At 36.6% G+C, this 24,025-nt stretch overlaps 1 protein-coding gene across 1 annotated transcript in view; it reads right to left on the bottom strand.

Annotated features, from left to right (window-relative positions):
• The window catches only part of LOC108915977 (cadherin-related tumor suppressor), a gene marked incomplete at its 5' end in the record, with an annotated part of 53,918 nt that extends 34,232 nt beyond the window's left edge, over nt 1-19,686 (bottom strand). The window contains 3 exons of the mRNA XM_023456211.1: nt 602-803; nt 12,540-12,773; nt 19,378-19,686. Coding sequence (XP_023311979.1) covers nt 602-803; nt 12,540-12,773; nt 19,378-19,686 — 745 coding nt within the window. The remainder of the gene's footprint in view (nt 1-601; nt 804-12,539; nt 12,774-19,377) is intronic.
• Nucleotides 19,687-24,025: the final 4,339 nt, after the last annotated feature.

Here is a 24,025-nt window from a genome sequence, read left to right as displayed (position 1 = left end):
AGGGGAGCGATTTTTATAATGGAGTCTTGTGAATGTCGCGATGTATATCTTAACCGAATTCCAGGCTAATTTTAAGATACGGGGAGCTCCGATAGCGCCGTTTCTTTGGCGTTTTATGACCGACACTGGATTTATTTTCCCGCAACTTAAAATTTAAGTCACTTTGTATTTTTCGTCTAACCCATGACTTTTTCATGCAGGTGGCGTTTATTAGATTGAGTGGAGATTCCGCGAAACACGGAATGAGTTGTCGTTTGTTGGTGTCGCTGTGAACCCGAGGTCAGTAACAAATGCAATGCCGTGCAATTAGAGAAACTGTTAGTTTGTACAGGACAAATCCCTGGGAGTCCAGGCCTGTAATCTCGACGCACCGATAAAAAGGCTCGGGAACATCCATAATGATACACCAGCGCCAGACTTGCGCTTAGCTGTCGCAACCGCAAGCTCGCTGAAATTACTAACTGAAAATGTCTTGTCTTTGTGCCCCACAGCGCTAGATTTCCTTCCCCGTCAACTGTAAGTCTCGATTCTGATGCTTATCATCATCAGAGTTAAGTCAGTCTTAATTAATATTGTCCTAAAATCGGATTTTTATGCTTACCAGAGTCCAAGTCTGTAGCACTGACTGTTACAACTGGGGTGGCTATGGAGATGTTTTCAAAAATTTCGTTGCTGTACGACATCGGGTCGAAAAGCGGCGCGTTGTCGTTCAAGTCGAGTACGTTACAGTACACTGTCAGAGTGCTGGACAGGGTGGGATGTCCCGCATCCTGAGCTTGGACTACCAGTATGTAGTGTTGGACCTGAAACAAAAACCAATCGTTATTATGAGTAATTTCCATAATATTGTGTTTAATGTAACAAAACATCTTGTATATGGGAGACCAACATCGGTTGTAACAGTGTTAATTGTAACAAACGTGCTAATGTTATCACCAACTCAGTTGTGCTAAAAGTTACAGCTCTTGGTGGTTATGATCAGAAACTCGGTGTGATAAGACAAAAAAGTGTCACAGTTAAAACATATTTAATTTTTTTTATATTTACATTCGTTGTATGTAGAAACTATTTATATCTGGTTAAAAAGTATGCTACATATTTGTAAAATATGCGTACGTATCAGTTGTTCTGAATATACTTTCTGATGATGTCAATTGTAACATGTGCTGTGGGTTGTTACAATTAACATGTCTATTTGCTTTATCGATAAACCTTTAATTTCTTCGTTATTAATTATAACGCAAGAAATAAAGTGTTCAAAAAGCAACAGGGGAAACAACCAGTTCAGCACACAACTACTATTTTATTTGCACCAACTATGGTTTTGATTAGCTGGATATCCTTTAAAAAATTGCACCTCTTTTGAGTTTGTTACTTTAGATAATTAATGATGATTTATTTACTCCTAATGAATACTACTTCCTTTGAGATAGTACTATTATAACTTGTTACAACTGCAGTTGACTTGTTACAATTGACATCGGCCTGGTGTCATTTGTGACAACTACATTCGTTACAGTCTACACTGTCTTCCTTACTTACAATTGAATTTATTAATATAAGAGTCTCGAAATGTCCCATTCAGACATAAAAATAGCGTTCATGTGTTATTTTATGCTCAGAAATTCTGATTAGATTTCCGGTTAGGCGGGGTTCCGTCTAAAACTAAAACATCTGACGGCTCGCGAATATTTCGCCGCTGACCTTTTGCAACTTTGAACAGCAGAAGCATCACCTCTGCCATATGGAGTTATTCGCATCGATGTACGTACATTATAATTCTTTTATGGCATGACTAACACCGGTGGTTTTCCAAATGTTTTTTATAACGCGACATTTTAATCCGGCAGATCTTTATATTTGTTTCTCGGAAGTTAACGAAAACATAATTGAAAACCGCCACCCTAATAGGAATCTAATTACGGCTATCGTCGTAAAACTGGGTAATTTCTATCAGGACTCGCCTTTTGTCGCGTTATAAACAATTTACTTATGCCCCTACATAATTAATTAGGGCAAAAATGCGCGATGGATATATAATGGCCGGTAATTTATGATGTAAATTAGAACTATACGTCAGCAGCGAGGTATATGATGAAGTATATCAAGTTAGCCGGGTAAAAAGTACAGTACGAGAGCTAGGATATTGTATGAAAATATAAAATGCGCCTTAAGGAATCAACTAGAGAAACCTGTTTCGGACTTGCACATAATGAGCATCAGGGGGGGACTGCGTGGATATCGCGGGGACTTAATGAAAATTAAAAGTGAACTCATACAAGTGGCATATAATTCATAGATACGTTGACGCTAAATTGTTTTAGTTGCGTATATAAATTGTTAACATTTTTATAAATACATCTGATGATGTGTGACGCAGATTGATGAAACTTGGCTCGCTGGTTTCACTGAGGAATTTATTTTTTTGCCAGGAGCAGAAATTAATTAAACCTAACAAGATATCTGCATTAAAGAGGCCCCGCTGCTGTCATAATAAAAAATATTTTGTTAAAGGACCCCGCTAGTGGTTACAAGGTTTTTTGCTAATTAATTGTTTTTCATACCTTAAAATGACTGGTGTTTCGGTATTAATGTATTGTTTCATTGCAATGGCTAATAATTACAGTAATCACGAACTAGTGGATACGCTGTCGTAATACGGCGAATGTAGACAAAAGGTCGCGGCCGCAGAAAGAAGTACGCAAATCAAGCAAATCCTATGATGTGACATGTAGGAACGTAACTATAATTCAAATATTTTTTTCTGGGGTTGTAACGATTTTTGCGCGGCGTATTGGCAGATCCCGTTAGATTGTTTAAATCGATCAGCGGTTTTCGAGATTCCAACCATCCAAAGGCGATCGCCAATTAAAAATTTATAAGCCGTGGATTCCTTCCTGCCAGTGTCGCGAGTCCAGTCCTGCTCAAACAGGTGCCTTATAGCAGAAAAAAACCAGTAGAAATAAAGATAGTAGAAAAAGGGCGCTTACAGCGTTGGATATAATATAGTGGACGCCTTGGAACATATTGATGCCGGGAATCCATAAGTGATAAAGCGGGCAAAAACTTGTCAACGAATCAATCTATATTCTATTAATATTATCGCGCGCATCCACGGGAACGATCCACTGAATTTATGTTTATCTTCTTGATATTGCCTTTTTCAGCGGCCTCCTCGGCAGCTGAGCCGTATGCCTGCGTCGGCCGTCAAGTAAATTATCCATTTCTATCAGTTAATTTTATATCATAACCAGTGACTTTGCGGAAATGTTCGAAAAATGTATAGAAAAATAGGTTGAGTCTTTAGAAGATTTATTAAAAATGTTAACCTAGAAACCGAATCCAATAAGTTATAATTAATAGCAAAGGATTGGCGTTTGGGAATAGAAACAGGTGTCCCACAAGGCACTGTTATTGGACCTACATATTTTTAAAGTATTAATTAATAAAATTGCAAATTTACTTAATAATGGCAGGATGGTTTTTTACATAGATGATATAGTTAAAATATTTCATGGGGACTAAAATGTAGAAAACTAGTTGAAAATTTTGCAATAATAATTATTTAACTCTTAATTATTCAAAGACCAACTTTACTACTTTCTCTTTTGCAATTTGCAATTTTGGGTCAACCTGCCTCTGATAATATTAAAATACATAATGTTACATGTGAAAATATTGATAATACTGTCTGCGCTTGTTCTCTATTAAAAAAGTTAAAATTTACGCAATATCTAAGTATATACATAAATGAATATTTAATTTGATTTGTACACGTTTAGGAAATAGCAATAAAAAACTGTTTGTCAAAGTAAAATATACGCAATACAAAATAAAAACAAATTTATCGTACTCAGGCTTGTTTTACAGAAGAAAATTCTTCGATGCTGGATTTTTCTCGACTGGTTGGCAAAGTATCGCCTCCAGTGATGTGAACAATCACTAATACCTATCAAAAGTAATTACGGAGGTCTGGTGTACGACATCTAACAAAATATATCATACGCCCGCGCGACGATATATCACTTTCCTATATAAATGCTAAATTAACTCCAATAATTATTCTCTTACAATTATTAACTGCCGCAAATACCTGCGTGCCCACGCGTCTCTGGCGCGGCGTTGTTATGGATTATCGCGTTATTCCAGGTTTTTACCGCGTTTCCCGACCTTGGAACTTTGCGGTACGTCCAAAAAAATAATTTTCGTAATGAAGACACCAAAAATTTCTCTTGCCAGAAATTCTTCGAAGCCTTTATTTCAAGTTGTTCGATTGGCTGAATGAGGTAATCTCCCCGAAATCACTCCCATAAATTTTCCAGTTCTTGATCCACCCTATATTGTCGGGAGTAAGTGTCGCAACTATCCGCTGACCACCAGAAAATTATCGTTATTGCTTATGGCTCCGTAATGCGAGTCCATTTGCGTTGTATGAGACCGCTCCGAGACGTAATCGCGGTATTAGCCTAGAAACATGCTGTCGACGGTGCGGTGTTAAACACTCCAGATAATAATTCTTCGGTCGCGTCATCCCTTTTATTATAATGTGCGGCCTCACACACACTCACACACAAGACCCATGTAAGATCCAGTCCCATCGGCTTTGGTCAGAAAGGTGTTCGAAAGTTTACCATCTCTTGTTTTCAAAAATGAGTCGTCAGTTTGAAATACACGAGAAATTATTGCTTTTGGGTTAATTAATCTAGAATGTGCTGGTGACCTTAGATTTGACCTTGACTTTAAGCTTCAAGGACAAATCAACGTTAATTTGAAACTATTAAATGGAATTGGTTTTGTTGGGATCATTTTAACAAAAAATGCTTCATACAAAAGCTGTAGGGTGAAATCTTGACATGTTCTTAAAAATGACATTGACCTTGCCTTAAAGGTCGTTTGAAGATCAAGTCCAAAATTTTAAATGGGAAATTACAAGAGCGGGAAGATTTACAATAAGATATGAACAAGATCAGATATCAAGGTCATTTTAAGGTCGAAAAACTGTATAATCATTAACTACTTTTAGCACTACCCAGGAATAATGACGTGGATGTAGTAGTTTTTTATTCCCTTTGGGGTGCTTGTTTTCGGTGAGTTGAAGAATTTCTTCATTTCTGAAGATTTTTATGATTTTCTGAAGACTGAAGTATGTATTTTATCTTCAAACGACCTTGAAGTCAAGGTCAAGGTCATTTTCAAGGTCATGTCAAGATAGCCCCCTTTTCATTCTACAACGTTTGTATGAAACATTTTCTTTAAGCGATACCAACAAGGTACTCCGTTGTCTGAAGATTCTTGTTTTTATTGTGATTTATGGCCATTTTATGGCCAAAATATGGGTTAAATCGGAAAAATAATTTTTTTTTCGTTTTCAATAGAAATCCGTGGTAAAAAATGGGTGTTTCCGGTCTAAAAACATCACTTCGTCTAGACCGGACGTCGTAATATGGACCTTTCAATGCCCCCCTCGTGCCCTACAACTTTTGTGTGAAATTTTTTTCGAAATAATCGAGTCCAACAGAGATATTATTTTGTCTCAAGATAAATGCCCCACCCGGTATATGTTCTCAGATATTTTAGGGTGGGCACTGACCGCCTTGTTCATCCCGACGAGCCGCCACTGCTAAACGCACTTCTCTCGGGATAAACACGTCAACTTTCAAGGTTTTTAGTCACATTTTCTTAAAAGAAATTTAAAAAAATTGATAGAACCCCGGCAATTTTCAAAAAATAGAAACGAATTTTCGGTTCTCACGGTATGTTTCTAATCAGATACCCACTTGTTCGATTTCACATATTTGTGTGGGTATATTATTACTATCGTGCAGAAAACATAATCTGACAGTAGTGCCTGACATTTATTATGCGATTATTCCTTTGTAAACAATAAATAATGGCAAAGAATTAAAATAAACTTGCACAATAGCCAATTACGTGATAAAGAGGCTGAGAAATATTTGAAACAGACAAACATTTTCACAACATAAAATACGTAAAATAGTCAAACCAGTCCAAACTGTCCCATAAAATCCCTACCACCCTTATTAAGATAATGAATTTATAGGAGAGTCTCCATCTAGTGTTTTAAAACCTAAAGAAAAGGAAAAAACCGATTTGGCGCCCAGTGTGCGGCGTACCTTGGCATCCTCACTTTCCCGATTTCCGAGCAAAATGTCAATGTGTCGGTACCACATGTAAAGCCTATCCCTTTCGATTTCTGGTAAAAAGTAGACCGACTTAAATGCAGTTATCGGGACCCGGCCGCCTTTGTTTTCTGTGCGCGTTTCGTCTTACGACCTGCAGTTTCTAGTTTTTGCCGCCGAATCCCTCGCAGCTAGCGGTGGTTTCGACTGGCCGGAGACACATTTGGCCATGGTACAATCATAATACAATGATAATACTTCACGTTCGATTAAAATCTATCCGCTTTCAAGCGGGGGGCGTGCTGGTATGACGTACGACGCGACGTTTGTCCCGTTCGAAAATTGTTTCAACGCGTAGAAATAAATTAGAAATAATAATAATAATAAACTTGTTGCCTTTGATAATTGATCCTCTACTAGAAAAGATCAGTTTCAGACAACCAAACGGCTAGCTTAATTATACTTTTTCTGTCCTGGTTGAGACCCACCAGCTGAGACCTATTCTCCTTCTATACTTTTACTTACATCGTGTCTTTTCTGGGACAGCTTAAATTGAAAAGGCGCCTAAAACTTAAGAATCTAAGAGAAAGGATGGTGCAGTTTAATCCACTACCTATCGACCTTAATCGCAGATTTATCTCTCTGTGAAAACGCGCTGCGTTCTCGCCTACTTTGAATAATATGGATTACGTACGAAATATGCAAAGCGGAACGGCCATAAAAATTCCTGTCAATGGATATTTTAATGACGAAACGCGTTGACACTGCCTAATATGGTCGTGGCTACAATCTATTTGGAAATTTTTAAATTTTGGTGAAATTCTTATTGCAAAATAATCACGACGAAAGCGTTCAAATGTTTTTTTTTTACATTAACACAAATTTTCTATGCCAGTTTTGTTTTTTCCCTGTACAGTTCCTGTTATTTATTTATGCAATTTCTTGACCTGGACGAGGTCGTCCAGACGCGGATGTTCCTTCGTTAGAATCGATTGCCTTTATAAGAGGCCAGCGAGCGCGCGCTTCTCGCACCACACCAGCCTGTGACCAACCAATTAAGTTGGTACGGCCATTAACATAATCCCGCGGTACGTAAGTTCTTGAATTCAACACGGTCCGCGTTCAACAAAAGGAACTTATTAAAATGGGACCTCGCGAATCGAGCCGGGCTCCCTCTGCGCACGTATTTTCATTATAAAGATTATATTCCGATCCAGGCGTTGCATATGTATGTCCGCCATTCTCATACAACACCGGACTACCAAGAACCCGCTCGGTTCGTTGCTACGTTTCCAGGAATTTACACCTTTTGTTTCAACAAAACGCGACGTTTTAATTCGAAGGTGAGGTAACGAGATTATTGTTATTCTAGACTGGTGCGATGTTTCTAGTAATGGGAATTAAAATGTATTTAACCCGGGTTCATCGCCGACTGCCTTCTTGCCTACGAGAATGCCAATGCCGGCTAGTTTGGGCGTTAGGTAGCGATTTTTTACGTCGATGCTAAAACAACTACTCCGCGGACTATGTGCCCTGACTAGCGTTCATCTAGAGTTGTAAACTTATATTTGGGGAGTTTTAAATATTAACATTGAATTGTACCTTTGAGCAAATCTGTATCAAAATGTCTACGATTGTTTTAAACAAGAAACTAATCTCCAGCCTGTTAGGTTTTTGTAACAGCTGTGCATAGACGAGAAATTACATAGAGACTACGCCGGCCAGATTACGATCGCTAATTTTGTAATAAGCATGTGGCCGGCAAAACAGTTTACGAAATTACTGAAATAAATAACGCAAATCGTCGTCGGATAACTTGAACATAATCGGATTTACGTTCCCGAATGGTAGGGTAATTGTGGAAACATGGTACTAATATTATTTGCTAATAACGAATACCATGTCGGTAACGGTGATTCCTCCGTTGCGTTCTCATGGAGTATAATTGTGCGGCACACAATAGGCCATTTAAGGAGAACGCCGATAAATCAGATACGCTTTCTCTTATACATCTATGGATTAATATTAAGTGACACACGAAAAAGAAGGCTAGAAACTGCGGCGAGCAAAAAACCGGGCAGACTTTTACTTGTCTTCTTATGTCAGTACGTCTGTTGCTTTCCTACGAGTTTTTTTTAAGGAACTTTATAAATTCTAGCCCGAGAAAGGTAAAAAATCAGGGATGGTCTTAGAGATTTAACTGATGTAAATTGTAACAAAAATTACACACATCATGTTGGAAGCTAAAGTGATAACATGCTTAAAAAAATCAAAATAAAAAATATTTTTTTCCCTAAAAATAAATTTAACTGGTGCTAGCATTTGTTACAAATGACATCGAGCGGGCGTCAGTTGTAACAAATTGAGGTGTAATTGTAACAAGCTGAAAAAATCTGTCTAATAACATACACTGAATAAATAATAGTGAAAAGAATAAACACAAATTACAACGTAAGAAAAAAGTCCAAAAGTGAAGTAAATTAAGAAGTAGAAAAAAAATTGTCTATAAAATATAGAAATATAGAGCTTATTAGAATCGCTAGTACAAATAAAATAGTAAAAAATCAAGGATGATTTTAGAGAATGAACTGATGTAAATTGAAACAAAAATTACACACAGTACATGTTGGAAGCTAAAGTGTTTGAAATGTCTATCTTCTTCTAATTGTTATAACATGCTTAAAAAATCTAAATTTGATCAAAATAAAAAAACTTTTTTTTTATTACAAAATAAATGTAACTGATGCATTTGTTACAAATGACATAGAGCGACGTCAATTGTAACAAGTCGAGGTGTAATTGTAACAAGCTGAAAACAATATCTCTAATAACACACATTAAATAAGTAATAGTGAAAAGAATAAATGCAAATTACCAACATAGGTAAAAAGTCCAAAAGTGAAGTAAATATACTATTATAAATTAAGAAATATAAAAAAATTGTCTATAAAATATCGAGGTGTAATTGTAACAAGCTGAAAACAATATCTCTAATAACACACATTAAATAAATAATAGTGAAAAGAATAAATGCAAATTACCAACATAGGTAAAAAGTCCTAAAGTGAAGTATATCTACCATTATAAATTAAGAAATATAAAAAAATTGTCTAAAAAATATAGAAATATAGAGTTTATCAAAGTCGCTAGTCCAAATAAAATAGTAAAAAATCAAGGATGGTCTTGGAGAATTAATTGATGTAAATTGTTACAAAAATTTTGTGTTACACTACATGTTGAAGCTAATGTGTTTGAAATATGTATTTTCTTGTAATTGTTATAACATGCTTAACAAATCTAAATTTGATCAAAATAAAAAGATTTTTTCCAAAGAGATAATAAATTTAACCGGTGCTGATACTTGTTACAAATGACATCGACCAGGCGTAAATTGTAACAAATCGAGGTGTAATTGTAACAAGCTGAAAAAATCTGTCTAATAACATACACTGAATAAATAATAGTGAAAAGAATGAACGCAAATTACCAGCATAAGGAAAAAGTCCAAAAGTGAAATAAACCTACTATTATAAATTAAGAAATATAAATAAAAATTGCCTACAAAATAAGTATAAACATTCGTTACAAATATAGTGCTAGTCCAAATAAAATAGTAATACGATTTCCCCATAAAAAACTAGTGTGTGATTTGTAACAAATTTTGATTGTCCATTATATTCCAATAATAATACTGATTGATAATAATTGCTATTTTTTTTACATATGTTACTTCTTTATAACTGACGACTGCCAAGGGGAAACTGACTAAGCTATAACTTTTAAAAAACTCAACTGATGACAGCACAAGCGCGATTGTTACAATTGACGCCCTGTTTCAACATATGCAGGTCACCCCTACCTAATGGGCCGTATTTAATAATCGTATTACGGAGCGTACGATATCCGAGTCAAACAATCATAGGTGGTCTTGTTTTGCAAAAACAACCGGCAATCATAAGTCAGGCATTTTTCCAGCGGGCTGCCGCAGTTTCACTTAAAAATAACCACGAGTTGAGTTGACAATAGTTCGCCTTTTTCTTCGTTTATTTTTATACCGGCACGAAGTTACTCACATGCGTCGCCCCGTCCTTCTCGTGCCCGCCCATTGGAAAAGGACGGCACCGCCGCACTGAATAAGGACCAAGAATAGGCTACAAGGACAGTGTGTTGTATACATGAACGGCTCAGTTCGATTGTAAATAAATTTACTGTAACTTTTTACAGTGGTATAACAAAGTTATAAAGAAGTCCTCCTTTTTTTTTCGCCGGCCTCTCCCGGCACGGCAATTGCGACGAATAATAAGAAAACGAATTTCATTTTGTAACAACCGAGAGACGTCTCCGCACCGGATTCTGCAGTGGCGAGAAAAAAGCTGCAATTAAAAAGGAAAAAGTTCCTTAATCGCCTAAGAAACACAACTACGGTTTAGAATACAAAGTGAATTCTGTACCACACAGGTAGACACAGGTGTTTTAAAAAATGTTGCCTAGCCTCGACAGCGTCTCCCGACAACTGCCTTTTGGGGCCTGATATATGAAAATCAGAAATGTACAATCTGTTGTAACTAAACCAAAAATTTGTGAAAAATGATTAAAAATACAATTTTAAATACAATCATTATAAAAATGTTTTATTTTGTGAAACAAACAGTTCTATAGTTATTTTATTCATTGAGAATTACTCGTTTTTGTTAATAAAATCAAGGAGATACTTTATCAAATCTCTTTTCAGCCCAATTATCATATTTTGTGTTCAAGGTTTGTGCTCCTGTACTTTAAAATTAAAACTTTTGCAATTGCACCAACAAATAAAATAGAACGCATTAACGATTTTAATATCTTTTGATGGATGTTTTTTTTCTTTATCTTATTTAGACTAGTCCGAAGGAAGGTAATTTGTCTGGATACATAATACTGTTTTTTTATCATTAATTAAATTTATATCAGTGTTTCTTTGGAGACAGATCTTCGCAGTCAAGCATAAAACCTCTAATTAATCCGACGGCGGTTTCGGTTGAACAGCGTGACTTAGTGTTTAAAGCTGGGCAGCCTGGATGATTGGATGAAGCTATCAAAAACGTTAACTACGAAATTTTGCTTAGTTCAACAAGAGCGCACGCGTTATATAAGATTGTGACGCAAAAGTGTAACAGTGGCAACGTTTACTTCTTAAGAATATTGTGACGTGACGTAATAAATACACACGATACTGTAGAGGACAATGTAAGGGTTTGTGAGGGAGTAAACGCGGTAAACGTGTGACCAAGAAGTGGTTTGAAACATGGAGAGCGCACAAACAGAGTCGACGTTTGATCACACCTTTCAGTGTCTCTGCCAACTCTCGAGGTAGATCTTCCTCCCCTTTAACGTATTTGGATTTCAGTGAACATTCGAAACATAGGCAAATTTTTTGGGAATCTAGATGGGTCTTCAAAACATCGGTGAAAATTTCGAATTGATGTTTTCGTACATCTGCCCGAGTGGTTTTGGAGCTTTTTCGAGTTTTACGGGCTATTACTGGCTTTGGATTCAGAATAGGAAACAATAGACATATCGCAGGCCATCGACAATGCCGCAAACATAATTCACGAGCAACGACAGCAGCGAACATCTTGTCGCATTTCTTTTTGCACTTATGAGCTTTTACTGGTGTGGATATTAATTTCATTTCTGTCACAATAAAGTAAATCACCCTGAACGGGCAATGTTACTGTGTGACCTCCTTCTCAGGGCTTTAGTTTGCGATGGAACGAGCACAGCTTAATTATTCCTACCGAGCGTAATTTTCATTGTCAATAGAGTGTAAACGATTTGCATAAAAATGTGGTCGACAGCACTTACATAAGATTGCGCCACGCCGGCGTCTTGTGTTCAAGTGCAAGTTCACGAGAAAGTGGAAAAAACGCTCGGCGCTCACTTCTTCCACCGGCAAGTTCACGGTTTGTTTATTTATATTTTTAACGATCGCCGCTCATTTTTACCGGGCGATATCCAATATTTTCCATATTATTATTTCTAAGCGGGGCCGTAATTTAATAAGTAATTTTATTCTATATATAAATCAAGGCTGTCGGGTTTTGCATTTTATGTAGCCGGGGAGTGTTTTGTACATTTTGCTCTAGGTCGCACCGAGATTTAATAAAATCCAAATGCCAACTCAATAAAATCTTGAAATGCGAACGACAACATACAGACAAATTTGATGCGTTAGAATAACGAGTATATACAGGGCGTTTTCGAAGTATGTAAAAAAAATCCGTGGGTTAGGTTAGGCCCCTTTTCGAGCTATAGAATTTACAAAATAAAAAAATTAAATCGACATTTTTAATTCCTAAACCGCATGAGATATTTTTTAATAAATTTGGTGGGTGTATTTGGTACGAAAATAAAATCATATACCTCCTCGTAGTCTAGTTTGGATGTCAGCGTGAAGACTCCCGTTTGGGGGTTCAGGGAGAAGACGTCATTTGCCCAGTCGCTGATGACGTTGTAGGTTAGTTGTGCGTTGATTCCAAGATCTGGATCGGTGGCTTTGATTTGCCCCACTCTCGATCCTCGAGCGGCGTTTTCCGGCACGTCGAACGAATAAGCGCTTTCAAGGAAAACGGGGAGATTGTCGTTCGTGTCCGTCACCTGAAAAAAAAAGAAGTACGTTAACCAGAGTGATGGGAACAAAACAAAGGGCTGTTTATAAAGTAATCACGATAAACTCAATTCAGTATCACGAACTCAATTCCACCATTAGTAGCTTTTTTCTTTTCCATAAGAAACAGCGAGTATTATTCGACAATAAATTTTCATAACCGCTAGACATGTTATCTGGTGTACTACAAGGAAGTATATTAGGGCCGTTACAATCTATTTACACTTTAAATGTTATTAAATCTCCGACATATTATAACTATCATATGTAGACACAGCTTTATTAATCTCTCAGTCCTTCTAAAGTAGTTCATGCTAATATTATGACTAATAATGATATACAGGGTGTTCCAATTAGAACTTCCCACCTGGAAAATATCAGAATTAAAAAGAAACCCTTAGACACGTCGATTTTCTTTTCAAGGGGGGCACGTGATGGCGTAAGTTTTGGTGTCTTAAACTTTAAATAGCACCCTTATGTTGAGTGACACCTCATTAGAAAACTTTTCCAATTTTGGGCATTATCTGACGACATTCTTCAACAATTCGTCGACGAAGCTCCTCAAGTGAGTTCGGTCGGTTGCATAAATTTTCAACATTAAGCGACCGCATAGAAAAAAGTCTAAGGGCGTCAAATCTGGCGGTCTGGGAGGCCACTCAATCGAACCTCTGCCTCCTATCCAGTAATTTGGAAAGTTCTTATTAACCTAAGGTGGAGATCCCAAGGGATGCAAGTTCCTAAAGCTCCTAAAGCTTCCATACACGCACTGTAAGGAGGCCACACACACATAAACTTCAGTGTTTCCCATCTATCAAATTCCTCGACATCTCCGACGAAGTATTTCTGAGCTGGACCGCGACGTCCTTGAGGCCGTCGCTAATTGCGGCCGAGAGCGGATCGGATAGAGTCCCGCCATCGCGGGAAAAAATCTAGGCGGACTGGAAGACTCGTAGCGACGGTCGGGGTAGGAATGTAATTTTTATCATCGGCAGTTAGACAGGTGGAGTACAAGGGGGCAGACGGTGGAATCTGTGGTCCTGGGAGTAATGAAAAGCGGCTCCTTATCGATGCCCCGTCATTTCGCAAAACTTGTCAATTATATATGATAAACTTATATTCGATGCAATCTCGCTTATATTTATATCTCGGAGTCGTAATGAAATTACCGGTCTATTAGTGTTATTCTCGCTGCAGCGTCTCCGGAGCATAATTCGTAATGAGGTAAACAATTAGAGGAGGTATTTATTGTTTACGGCGCGTTAGTTGTGGATGGACGCGATTCTATCCCTAGGAACCCGTTTCTATTTTAGAGTTACTATCGGACTGTTCTTATGCAAGAAGGTCATCGCTAAAGGTTACACTACATATAGGGTGTTTATTAAAGCAATAACAAAAAATTTAAGTGTCTGTCAACTTCTACAGTTAACCACTAACTGTACAGAGCGAGATCGAATAAAATGATATATAAAATTGTGATCTTGTTTTTGGCAAGACCCATCAAAGTCCGGGAGAGGGCGTACCATCTCCTGAACACCCAGTATCTTCTAGAATCTGCCCCTGAATCGCGACACGCAGTGTAAGAGGTTTCGCTTTCATTTGAATAATTATTATTATGTAATTACCTCCGAGAACTAGTTCCCTCACAATTTACTCGTTTTTCTAATTTAGTACGAACCTTTCGAGATTATAATTAATCTATTTATTGAGTCCGAGTCGGCGATTGAGCAATCCGCGTAATTACTCGAAACTTCTAATTTATCTCGTGTCACCTCACCGCAACCCGTTGGGAAATTACCTTTTCAAGGACAAATATAAGTAACTACGTAATAACATAATCGATGACTGTTTCGCAAACTTTCTGCGATCTAGGCAGGTGCTAGAATCAGTGATTGATGCCACAAAATATCCCCTATATTGCGTACGGGATCTCTCCATATGGGATAAAATCTCGAATCGAAAAATAAATCTGACAAGTACGACAACGCAAATGATTTGTCGTTATTGATGGTGCCAATGCACACTTCAGTGTCATTCGCTTGTGCATTGAAATTTTAATATTCCCGAGGACCATATGTGCCCGGTACACCGTAGAAGGAAAGACTGTGTTGCTGTTTGAACCAAATAAAAAAAGGTGATAATAAATGATATCTTTTCAACGGGTACTATTTAATCAACTGCTTTTCTTCACGTAACACTGATCACCCGTATAATGGTGTTCGTGTACCTCTTGGTTATAGAAGATAGAAAAATATTCGTGATCTCGAAAAAATAAATTAATTAATTAATCGTTGGGTACGTTAATTACATATTTTTCAAATTCATAATTTGATTAAAAGTTAAGTTCCTGTTTTAAGATATTCATAATTACTAAAATTCGAGCTAAAATTTAAGCACAACACTATCTTCGTACTACAAAATCGATACATTTTATTTTATATATTTAAAAACTGGAAAACAATTGTCTTGAAATTACTAAATGTTTCACAATAATAGTTGTTTACATTTTTTCCATAGGATAAGTCTGCCGCGAGCACACGTGGTATGCACCAGCTGTGTAGCGTTAAATTAAGCTCTGTTGTCACGTTGTGATGAAACTCCCCAATATTAATACTCGCAGTATTTTGAAAACTGTTAATCTTACGCCCCTGAAAATTGAAAAAGGAAATATTGAGGCAGACTTATACAGCAGCTGTTAGTATAAATGGTGGCCAATACTGGGTTGGCTTTGCCTTAACTACTTGTTCGAAATTTCGCGCTTTTTCCCATTCAATTATACACATCCAAATACTAACAGACCCAGAACAAATCACTCGGGTTCGTCCTAATGAATTCCAAGTATGAAACAGTCAGTCGTAAAGAAATGCGTAAATGTTATTTGGCACCGTAAACCAAAGCTTAATTTGCTCTGGTGTTTAATTTCACGCTTGCTCATCTTTTTGTGGGTTTATGATAATTTCGAAATGCAAGCGAGCTTTAATTGCCGCAGCGAAATTAAAAATTGTTGTACTAGTGAGATAAGATTCAGACGAATTAGCATAATAATTAGGTGTAGGCACGTTCGTATTAATTAGATTCGTAGACTTCATTAGTTATTGGAGAAAGCTACGAAAAAAAATGGTCCACAAACTGGCTCGTTTCAGCTTTTTAATAACGCAAAGCCAGACATTTCTCGGGCGGGTAATGCAGGCCATCGCACCCCGCCAAGATTGATTTGTGTAGTTCCCTCGGAATTCGAAAATTGATCAACAGATGTTAGAAAATAGCTCGGGATTTTTCAGCCGAGCGAAGGGACATTAATAATTGTGGAGAGTATAGCATAATCGACCGGTACCATCAACAATTACAGTTCATTGCACCAAGGCTGTTAGTCTGAAATCTGCCAGATCTGCATCTGTAGTGGCAACTATGATAAAGTGCTAGCTCCGGCCAGTTTCTCTGTGTGCCGGCAACTACGTAATGCTGCTAGGTCAGGTGCTGGCCTTAAATGGTTAATAAACATAATTCCGTACGGTACCTCGCCTCCCTATCTTGACCCAGAGTGGTCGTGATCTGATCTCGAAAACGAACGACGACAATGGGAATAACGTTAATTGTTTAAGAACACAATGGTACGCCTTTAAAGACAAACCTACCTCGAAAATTGTTCAACGTTACGGTTACTGTCGTAATATGAGTTACAAATGAATTTCGAAATTTCACACATGTTTCCAATAGAATTCGATAACGCTTCAAAAAGCCGCCTTCGAGGCACAAATTCACGCATGTTTTGGATTTTTGGAAAATAAACAAACTCTGAATTTTACGAAATCTAAACTGCAACAAGACCATAGGGTCGACACTAACCACAATAAGTTTCAGCTGCATAACTCCTCCACTTCTACAGTGAAATTGGCGTTTTTTACGAAGACAATTTTTTCAATCTCCACGCGGACATCACTGCAGGTCCCTAGCGGAGCTAGCCTGGAGTACGTTCGGATGTCGACCCGAGTAACGTGCATCAGAACCTCGCCACAACCTTGCCAATTGGAAGAACAATTGCATTTTCCATAACCAAAAACCGAAATAAATTTATTCTAACTGTCTAAATCTACGGTGAATATTCTAAGACAGTGTGAAAGAATACCTACATTGAGTAGGTATTTCTTTCATGTAAATACGACTTAACTTCAGTACCATAGAAGATTTTTTTTACCTGTTTTAGTTTTTTCTCGTGTCTTGGACACCGTGAGAAAACCTTGAGAAGGATACTTAAACTGCAAGAAATCTGCACAGTGTTAATGTTGTGTTTTTTGTTATGCCATTATTTCGAAGGTGGTGGCTAATGGTGCGTTTGATTAAATACCAATGAACATTGATCGGCGCCTGAAGAACTGACTCGTCAATATTTGTGCGTTTTTTTCCATGAAAACTAGCTCTTTTTTTCTGATCTGGTGGTATCGCGTTATTCTCGTGCAAATTTATAAGGCGCAGGACGAAATGGTACTTTGAAGGGTGGTAAATTCGACGTAACCACCCGTCCTAAAACTGCACACGGCCGTGGTAATGCGCCGTATACGCCTTCAGGTTGAGCGGGGCCCCAAACGAGTTCCGCATTTCTTCAAAATGTCTTATCAATCTCCGTTGTTGTTTTTACCATTTTAATTAAATATCTACCTGACTTTGATGTAACGGCGATTAGGCCGGGCAAGGGCGAGACTCTAAATAATATTTATTAATAATGATATGCCTTACAGTTGCCGCTGCTTCTTCGTTCCACCGACGTTCGCGCATTTCGCATGTTTATCGTATACTTTACGCTGAACGTATTTACGAATTTATTAATTACAGCGAAACTAATCGGTTTTATTGCGAGCAGACGCATTGGTTTCCAATATTTCCTGTTGATCTTTCAAAACTATAAATAAGAGAAACCTAGAAAAGCTGGATTTACCAGGGAAATTTATAAATATAATTCTTAATAACTTGATTAAATAATATTTATTGGTTTTGTAGTTCACACAATTAAAGTCCATAGTAGTCCAGTTACTGAAGCATTTTGGCTACCAATTTTTTCCGATGGAATGGATTGACGTGAAATTTGAACTGTAGCTAGGGAATAGCTCAAGAAACAAAAGTTATAAAGTGCCGATGTGTGCTTTTACCCTAGGGGTGGATGCCACCCCTTCTGGAGGGTGGGGATTTTTTTTATTAAAAATAACCTCACGATTCGATAGAGCAAGGGTCGGCATGTAATTTTAGGTGGGGTCCGGATACTTTTGAAAATTTTTAACGAGGTCCAAAAAAAATTCATATTTCTTATTTTTTTATTTTAATTTGGAAATTTAATCTACTTACTAATTAATAACTCAAAACACTCACATAATTGTAAAATACTAGAAAAAATGATAAGATTGGCACTTAAACGTAAAAAACATTTTTTAAATAATTTGAGTAATTTATACTTTCAAAAAATTTTTGGCGGTCCAGTATTTTACCTTCCGCGGTCCGGACCTGGACCGCGGTCCGCCAGTTGCCGACCCTTGTACAGGCAATACTTTTGTGAGTTATTTGCGCCTAAACATGTTCGTTTTTAGCCCAAAAATGCCATTTTTCGTGAATATCTCAAAATCTACAAGTTTTATCAAAAAAATGATCATAAGCAAAAATGAAGATAATTAAATAGCAAAGAGATTGCTTTTTTATTTTTGTAGATGGTATAGAACTCGAGTTTTTTTTTTATTTGATATAAATTTAATAAAAAAATATTAATAATAAATTCAATAAAATTAAATTAATTATATCATCATACTCATATATAATTTTTAGGAAATTTTTTCTATGAGGGGTAGGTCTTCCATAAGGGTTTTTTTGGGTAGCTGAAAAGTTGCAACATATCATAGATCGTTTGAAAACCAATAAAAAGTCTATAATTCAACATATGCATACCATTAAAACATCTCGAGCTTTCAATAATATTTTATTTTATTATAAGGGATGGTTTTTAAGGGTTGCAACTTTGTAATGAGTCGTAACCTTTTTAATGAATAACAAAAGAAATGCAATACGTTGTGAATGCACCAAAAGAATATTTTAAACTGTTAAAACTATTTTTTTCTATTTTTTTGGCCATGGAAGATTAGTTTTTAAGGATTTTTAAGGGTTGAAAAGTAATTAAATTTCATAAATTATATTAAAACACATGAAAGGAACTTTATCCAACATATTTGAACATGAATCGAATCTTTAAAATACGTAAATCTGTGCGATTTTCGCATTTTTTTCGTACAAGGGTAGTATTCATCCCCAAATAGAAAAATGGACTATAGGCCTTTTTAAAGACAAGAAAAAAATTTGAAATTTTTTTTCGTTGACTTTCTTAAGATTACACTTGAAAACCACTGACGAAAAATTTAAACTCCAGATCCGAAAATTAGAAACATGAAGCTTTAACTCCCTTTTTTTAATTCTCTCTACGACCATTTGCCCCCAAGTTACAGCTCTTTGAAATTCACCCAAAAATTTGTGATTTTTTTTAATATCCCTATATTTTTGTGACTAGTGTATTATGCATATAAAATTTCCAAATGCCATTACGTTAACCTTTTTCTTGCTTACCTCCACTGTGACGATGGTGTCGGTGTACTGATGCCCATCACTACACCTAACCGTCAATTTGAAGACGTCCTTCGCCTCCCTGTCCAAGGAATCGACCAGCCGCAGCACGCCACTGGTTTTATCCAAGGAGAAGTGACCGTAGTCGCCCCTGATGAGGGTATACTCCAGTTCGCCTATGGTATCGGGGTCGTCCGCTCTTATCGTGGCGATAGATTGCCCTGGACCCAGGTCTTCCGACACCGAGTAGTGCAGGGGGATGTCTTTGAAGGACGGCGGACTGTCGTTCTTGTCCAGGACGGTGATTTGAACCTGAAAGGGAAAAGCACAATTAGAACAAAGTGAAATTACTAGAGATATAATAACGATAATACACCGCCCATTCCTCCACACAAGTCTAAATCCTTGTGGATTAAAAATGTATTAAAAATGGAACGGGTTTAATCATACACTGTACTCGGTAACATTTCTCATTCAGTGTTTCTCACGGACGTAGAACGTCTCTTAATAACAACCTGCTCCTGTATCAATCCCGACGCGTTTTTTGCCTCAACGCCGTGGAAGGGAATTTATTGCGATGTGACAAACCACTCGAGGGGTTAACAGAGATATAATTGTCTAATTACAGCTTATCTAGCGCATACGAGAAATGTTATGTAACTCATCTATAAATCAATTCCATCAATTAGTTCCGTGCTATAGATTGCAATCGAATTAAAATGAGTATATACGACAAGAAAATCAGGTATTTATCAAAGATGTAATCGGGCAGATTGTTAATATGCGCTCGGTAAACACGGTGCGAGGGGTAATTTGAGCACTGCTTTGAAAATTAACACATCGATACACGTGTTTCTCTACCGAGTGATAGTATTGGATTTCTTAATTCGCAGAAAATATACACGTCTATTGTATCTAGCCAGGCGATTAATAAAATCGCCTGAAACAGCAGCAAGTCTTGAGCAGTACCTCTAATTCGAAATTTGCCCATGTTTTGAAAAGAATTCCTTTAATAAATTTCCATACAAAGCGTAGTTCCTACCAAAACATTGGAATTCATAAACAAATCACCATCTACTACGTAGATTGGAAGATGCGAGGCGGGAAAATATATTTTCCCAGTTGCCAACAGTGAGGGAAGGTCACAAAAATCTCCACCCCTCTCTGGAATTTTGGCAAAATTTAAAGTCCAAAAAATTCTAAACTCAAAATCCAAAACGGCGTTAGGATCACCATTATAGTCCAGTTACTCAGGGTTTTTACCTCCGAATTCTTTATAACTGAACCGATTGACGTGAAATTTTGACTGAATGTGAGGAATGCCTCAAGGAACAAAACTTATATAGCGCCGAAGTGTGCTTCTGCCCTGGGGGTGGTTCCTACCCCTTCTTGGGGGTGGAACTTTTTACGCCCAAAATAACCACAGAAATCGATAGAGGAGCCAATTTTAAGTAACGAATGTGATATAAAGTTTTTTGGAAAATCCAATACTTTCCGAGTAATTCGTCATTGAAAATGTTGATTTTTTACTGAAAAAGTGCTTGTTTCGGACAGTTTTTTGCTAATAACTCTGAAACCATTGGATTTAACGAAAAAGTTCACGCAGCCCTTACAATTCCCTGCAAAATGAGCCTTTGTGCGATTAAAAATCTTAAAAAGTAAGAAAGTTATCGTCAAAAAATGTGTATAGGCGATAATTTTAGGAAAATAAATATAAATATATAAATAAATGTAAGGTGTAATTTTTAAGGGTTGAAAAGTTGCAATCAATTCAAAATTATTTTATAAGAAGGGAATAAATGTTTATTTAATACGAATGCATTTAAAATGTTTCTACTCTTTCAATAATATTTTTTCATTTTATTTTCGAAAGAAGGGGTATTTTTCAAGGGTTGAAAAGTTACAATCGATAAAAATGATTTTTTAATCAAGAAATCAATTTTAATTTGATAAAAATGCATGATTAAAACGTTTCAGGTTGAAAAAAAAAATTATATTATTTTCATCCAAAGGGGTGGTTTTTAAAGGTTTTTCCGGGTTGAAAATTTGGGACACATTAAGTTTCATGTTAGATAGCACATGAAATTACTCATATTGCATAAATAAAAAGGATTTGATTACATAAAATGCTTAAATTTGTATTTTCTCTTTTTTTTCCAATAAGGGGTGGTTTTCACCCCTTAAGAACAAAAAGCACACCTAGCGCATATATAAGTTTTGAAGTGGGGGGTAAGATGAGCCTAATTTTAAATTTTGAGAAAAATCGATGCAGTTATAAAAAATTCGGACGTATTATTATATTTTCAGCTACAGTAACTGGGCTATTAACTAAAATCAGAATCATAACTATTTAGAGAAGGCCACAATCTACAGAAGGATGGTTTCCCAAATTCCAAATATTCCAAATCTGACGCCGACCTCACTACAGAACCCTCTGCGGGGCCAACGTCAAGGGTGATCGATCGTCAACCCGGGCACCATGCAGTTCAATAACAGTTTCAATTTGTATTGTACATATTGTATTTTGACATAAGTTCTCCAGTTTTTTTCATCTATCTGGAAACAAATTAAAAATTAATTTATTTAAATATCAATGCAGTTAAGATATCTTTCATCATATAATCTAATTCTCAGTACTAGTAACAAACGCAGAACTGTACTTCGATGTAGATTAATTTTTTCTTCCGCCAAACAGAACAGCAAAAAATACAACTCCTTCACGTCATTAGGGACAGTGAAATGACAAATTTGAAAGCCTTCTTTGTTCTATCTCTGAAACGCCCTATAATGCGATTCATTGAACAATATAAGACTGCTATTATTTTAAATAGTTCTGTGAACCCTTGATTGGCTCCTAAGAAACAATTACTTTGTATAAAGGCACTAGACAGATCGATTTTTAACCATAAGTGTCGAGAATTCCACTCCACATGTCATCACACCCAAACGGTTAAACAGTATTCTCGGAATATTCACGAGGCATTGTTTTAATTTTTTTGCTAATTACGATCATTTGCAAAACAAATCGACATATTTTCCAAACTAGTCATTGTTCCCCTCCGCTTTCCCACGCCGTTGAATTTTAAGCAGATACCGATATCGTCGGGGAATACGAAATTTATCAAAATCCTAGCTGTAGCCTCACTCTACGTGGTAAGATTTATGTGACAGTTGTAGCGATGCTGGTAATTGTTTGTAAAAGGGAATAATGTAGGTAAAACAAACTACCAAACAATTCAGTCCTGTGAGTCACGAGCCTTATTATGTTCATAAGGCCGTTAAGCTGTAAGACGGATAGATATTTTATTGAAATGGGGCGTAGGTGTCATTATGAGCTAGAAGATGCGACTTTCTAGTTGGAGTCGGTAGTAATTCACACTTGTGTTCGTCAATGATCTGATCATTATTATTATAACCGGTCGCTAAAGCTTTTAATAAGGAAATCTATGCGAAGCAAATTGTTTGAAATTAAACAATTTTTTAACGATTTCTTAAATAAGATACTGATCTTAGGTCAGGCATATAACACAAGATCCAGGTATGATTTCGAAATTTCAGGCCTTGAAGCATTGTTGAATTAATGAATCTGTACTAGTAAATCGAGGTCTTGGTATTTGAGCTAATATAGGCCAGTCGCAGCACGTTGCTTTTTAAATAGAAATAAAAGTTAGTACAGTTTAGGTCTGTAATTGATTTACCCTTGAACAAAGCGTTTAGAGATTCATAAGTCCATCAAAACTCGAAGTTTGTCTTTGCAACAATGTTTTTACAAGCACCCACGTCGCCACAGAATTTATAGGTTCCTGTAAACCTTGCCTAAATTTTACTTTCGATAATGTGACTTAAAAAAGTACTTACTTAAAAGAGACTTTTTACATTTTATTTTTAACCCTGCAAATTCTCACAATTTTTGGGACGACTAGTATTATACAGCGTCAAAAAAATTTTTTTTTAATTACATCTAAAACCCCTTTTCAACCACTTCACTGAGGTTTAAGGACTGTTAGTTGATAGTGCCATTTGTGCAATGTTGGTTACCTATTGTTCTCAAAAGATTGATTTAAAATATCAATGCCCGACAGCGATTATACTGATGCAGATGGGTTTTAAAATATTTTGAACAAAATCATTCTTGCCACACACAATTTCCGCACGACTGGTCTATTACCGTCAGCGCACATTTTTGTAAACAAGTTTCAGTTATGCAAACGCTGGCGCTGCCATTACAGAATTTATGGAGGAGGTCGTAAATATTTAGATACAAAATATTAATACTTTAGCAACGATTAAAGTCGAATTTTAAGTTTGTAATAAAAGCCTACCACACTTTTATTACCCGAAAAGGCGAGGGGCCGTGTACCACGGCGAGCGGTGATTCAGGAAGTGTTATCTGGACTTACGTTTCGAGGGACTCGTAACTTTTTAATTGGTTATCAATAAATTAATCACTAAGTCCGTCGACAGAGAGAACGGGCTTAAGGCGAAGTGCTTTTATAAGCTACGCTGATTTTAAACACCTTACATCCGTTAAGTATCTCAAAGTTAAAAATTATTTACGCTAATAGGCAACCAGCAATACATTTTTATAGATTTTATTGCACATTTTGTATAAATATGAATTAATGCACAAATAACAGACTTCCCTCCATTC

Source organism: Anoplophora glabripennis, unplaced genomic scaffold (genome assembly GCF_000390285.2).
Source record: "Anoplophora glabripennis isolate ALB-LARVAE unplaced genomic scaffold, Agla_2.0 scaffold1278, whole genome shotgun sequence".
Lineage (NCBI taxonomy): Eukaryota > Metazoa > Arthropoda > Insecta > Coleoptera > Cerambycidae > Anoplophora > Anoplophora glabripennis.
This window is presented reverse-complemented; position numbering and strand designations above follow the sequence as displayed.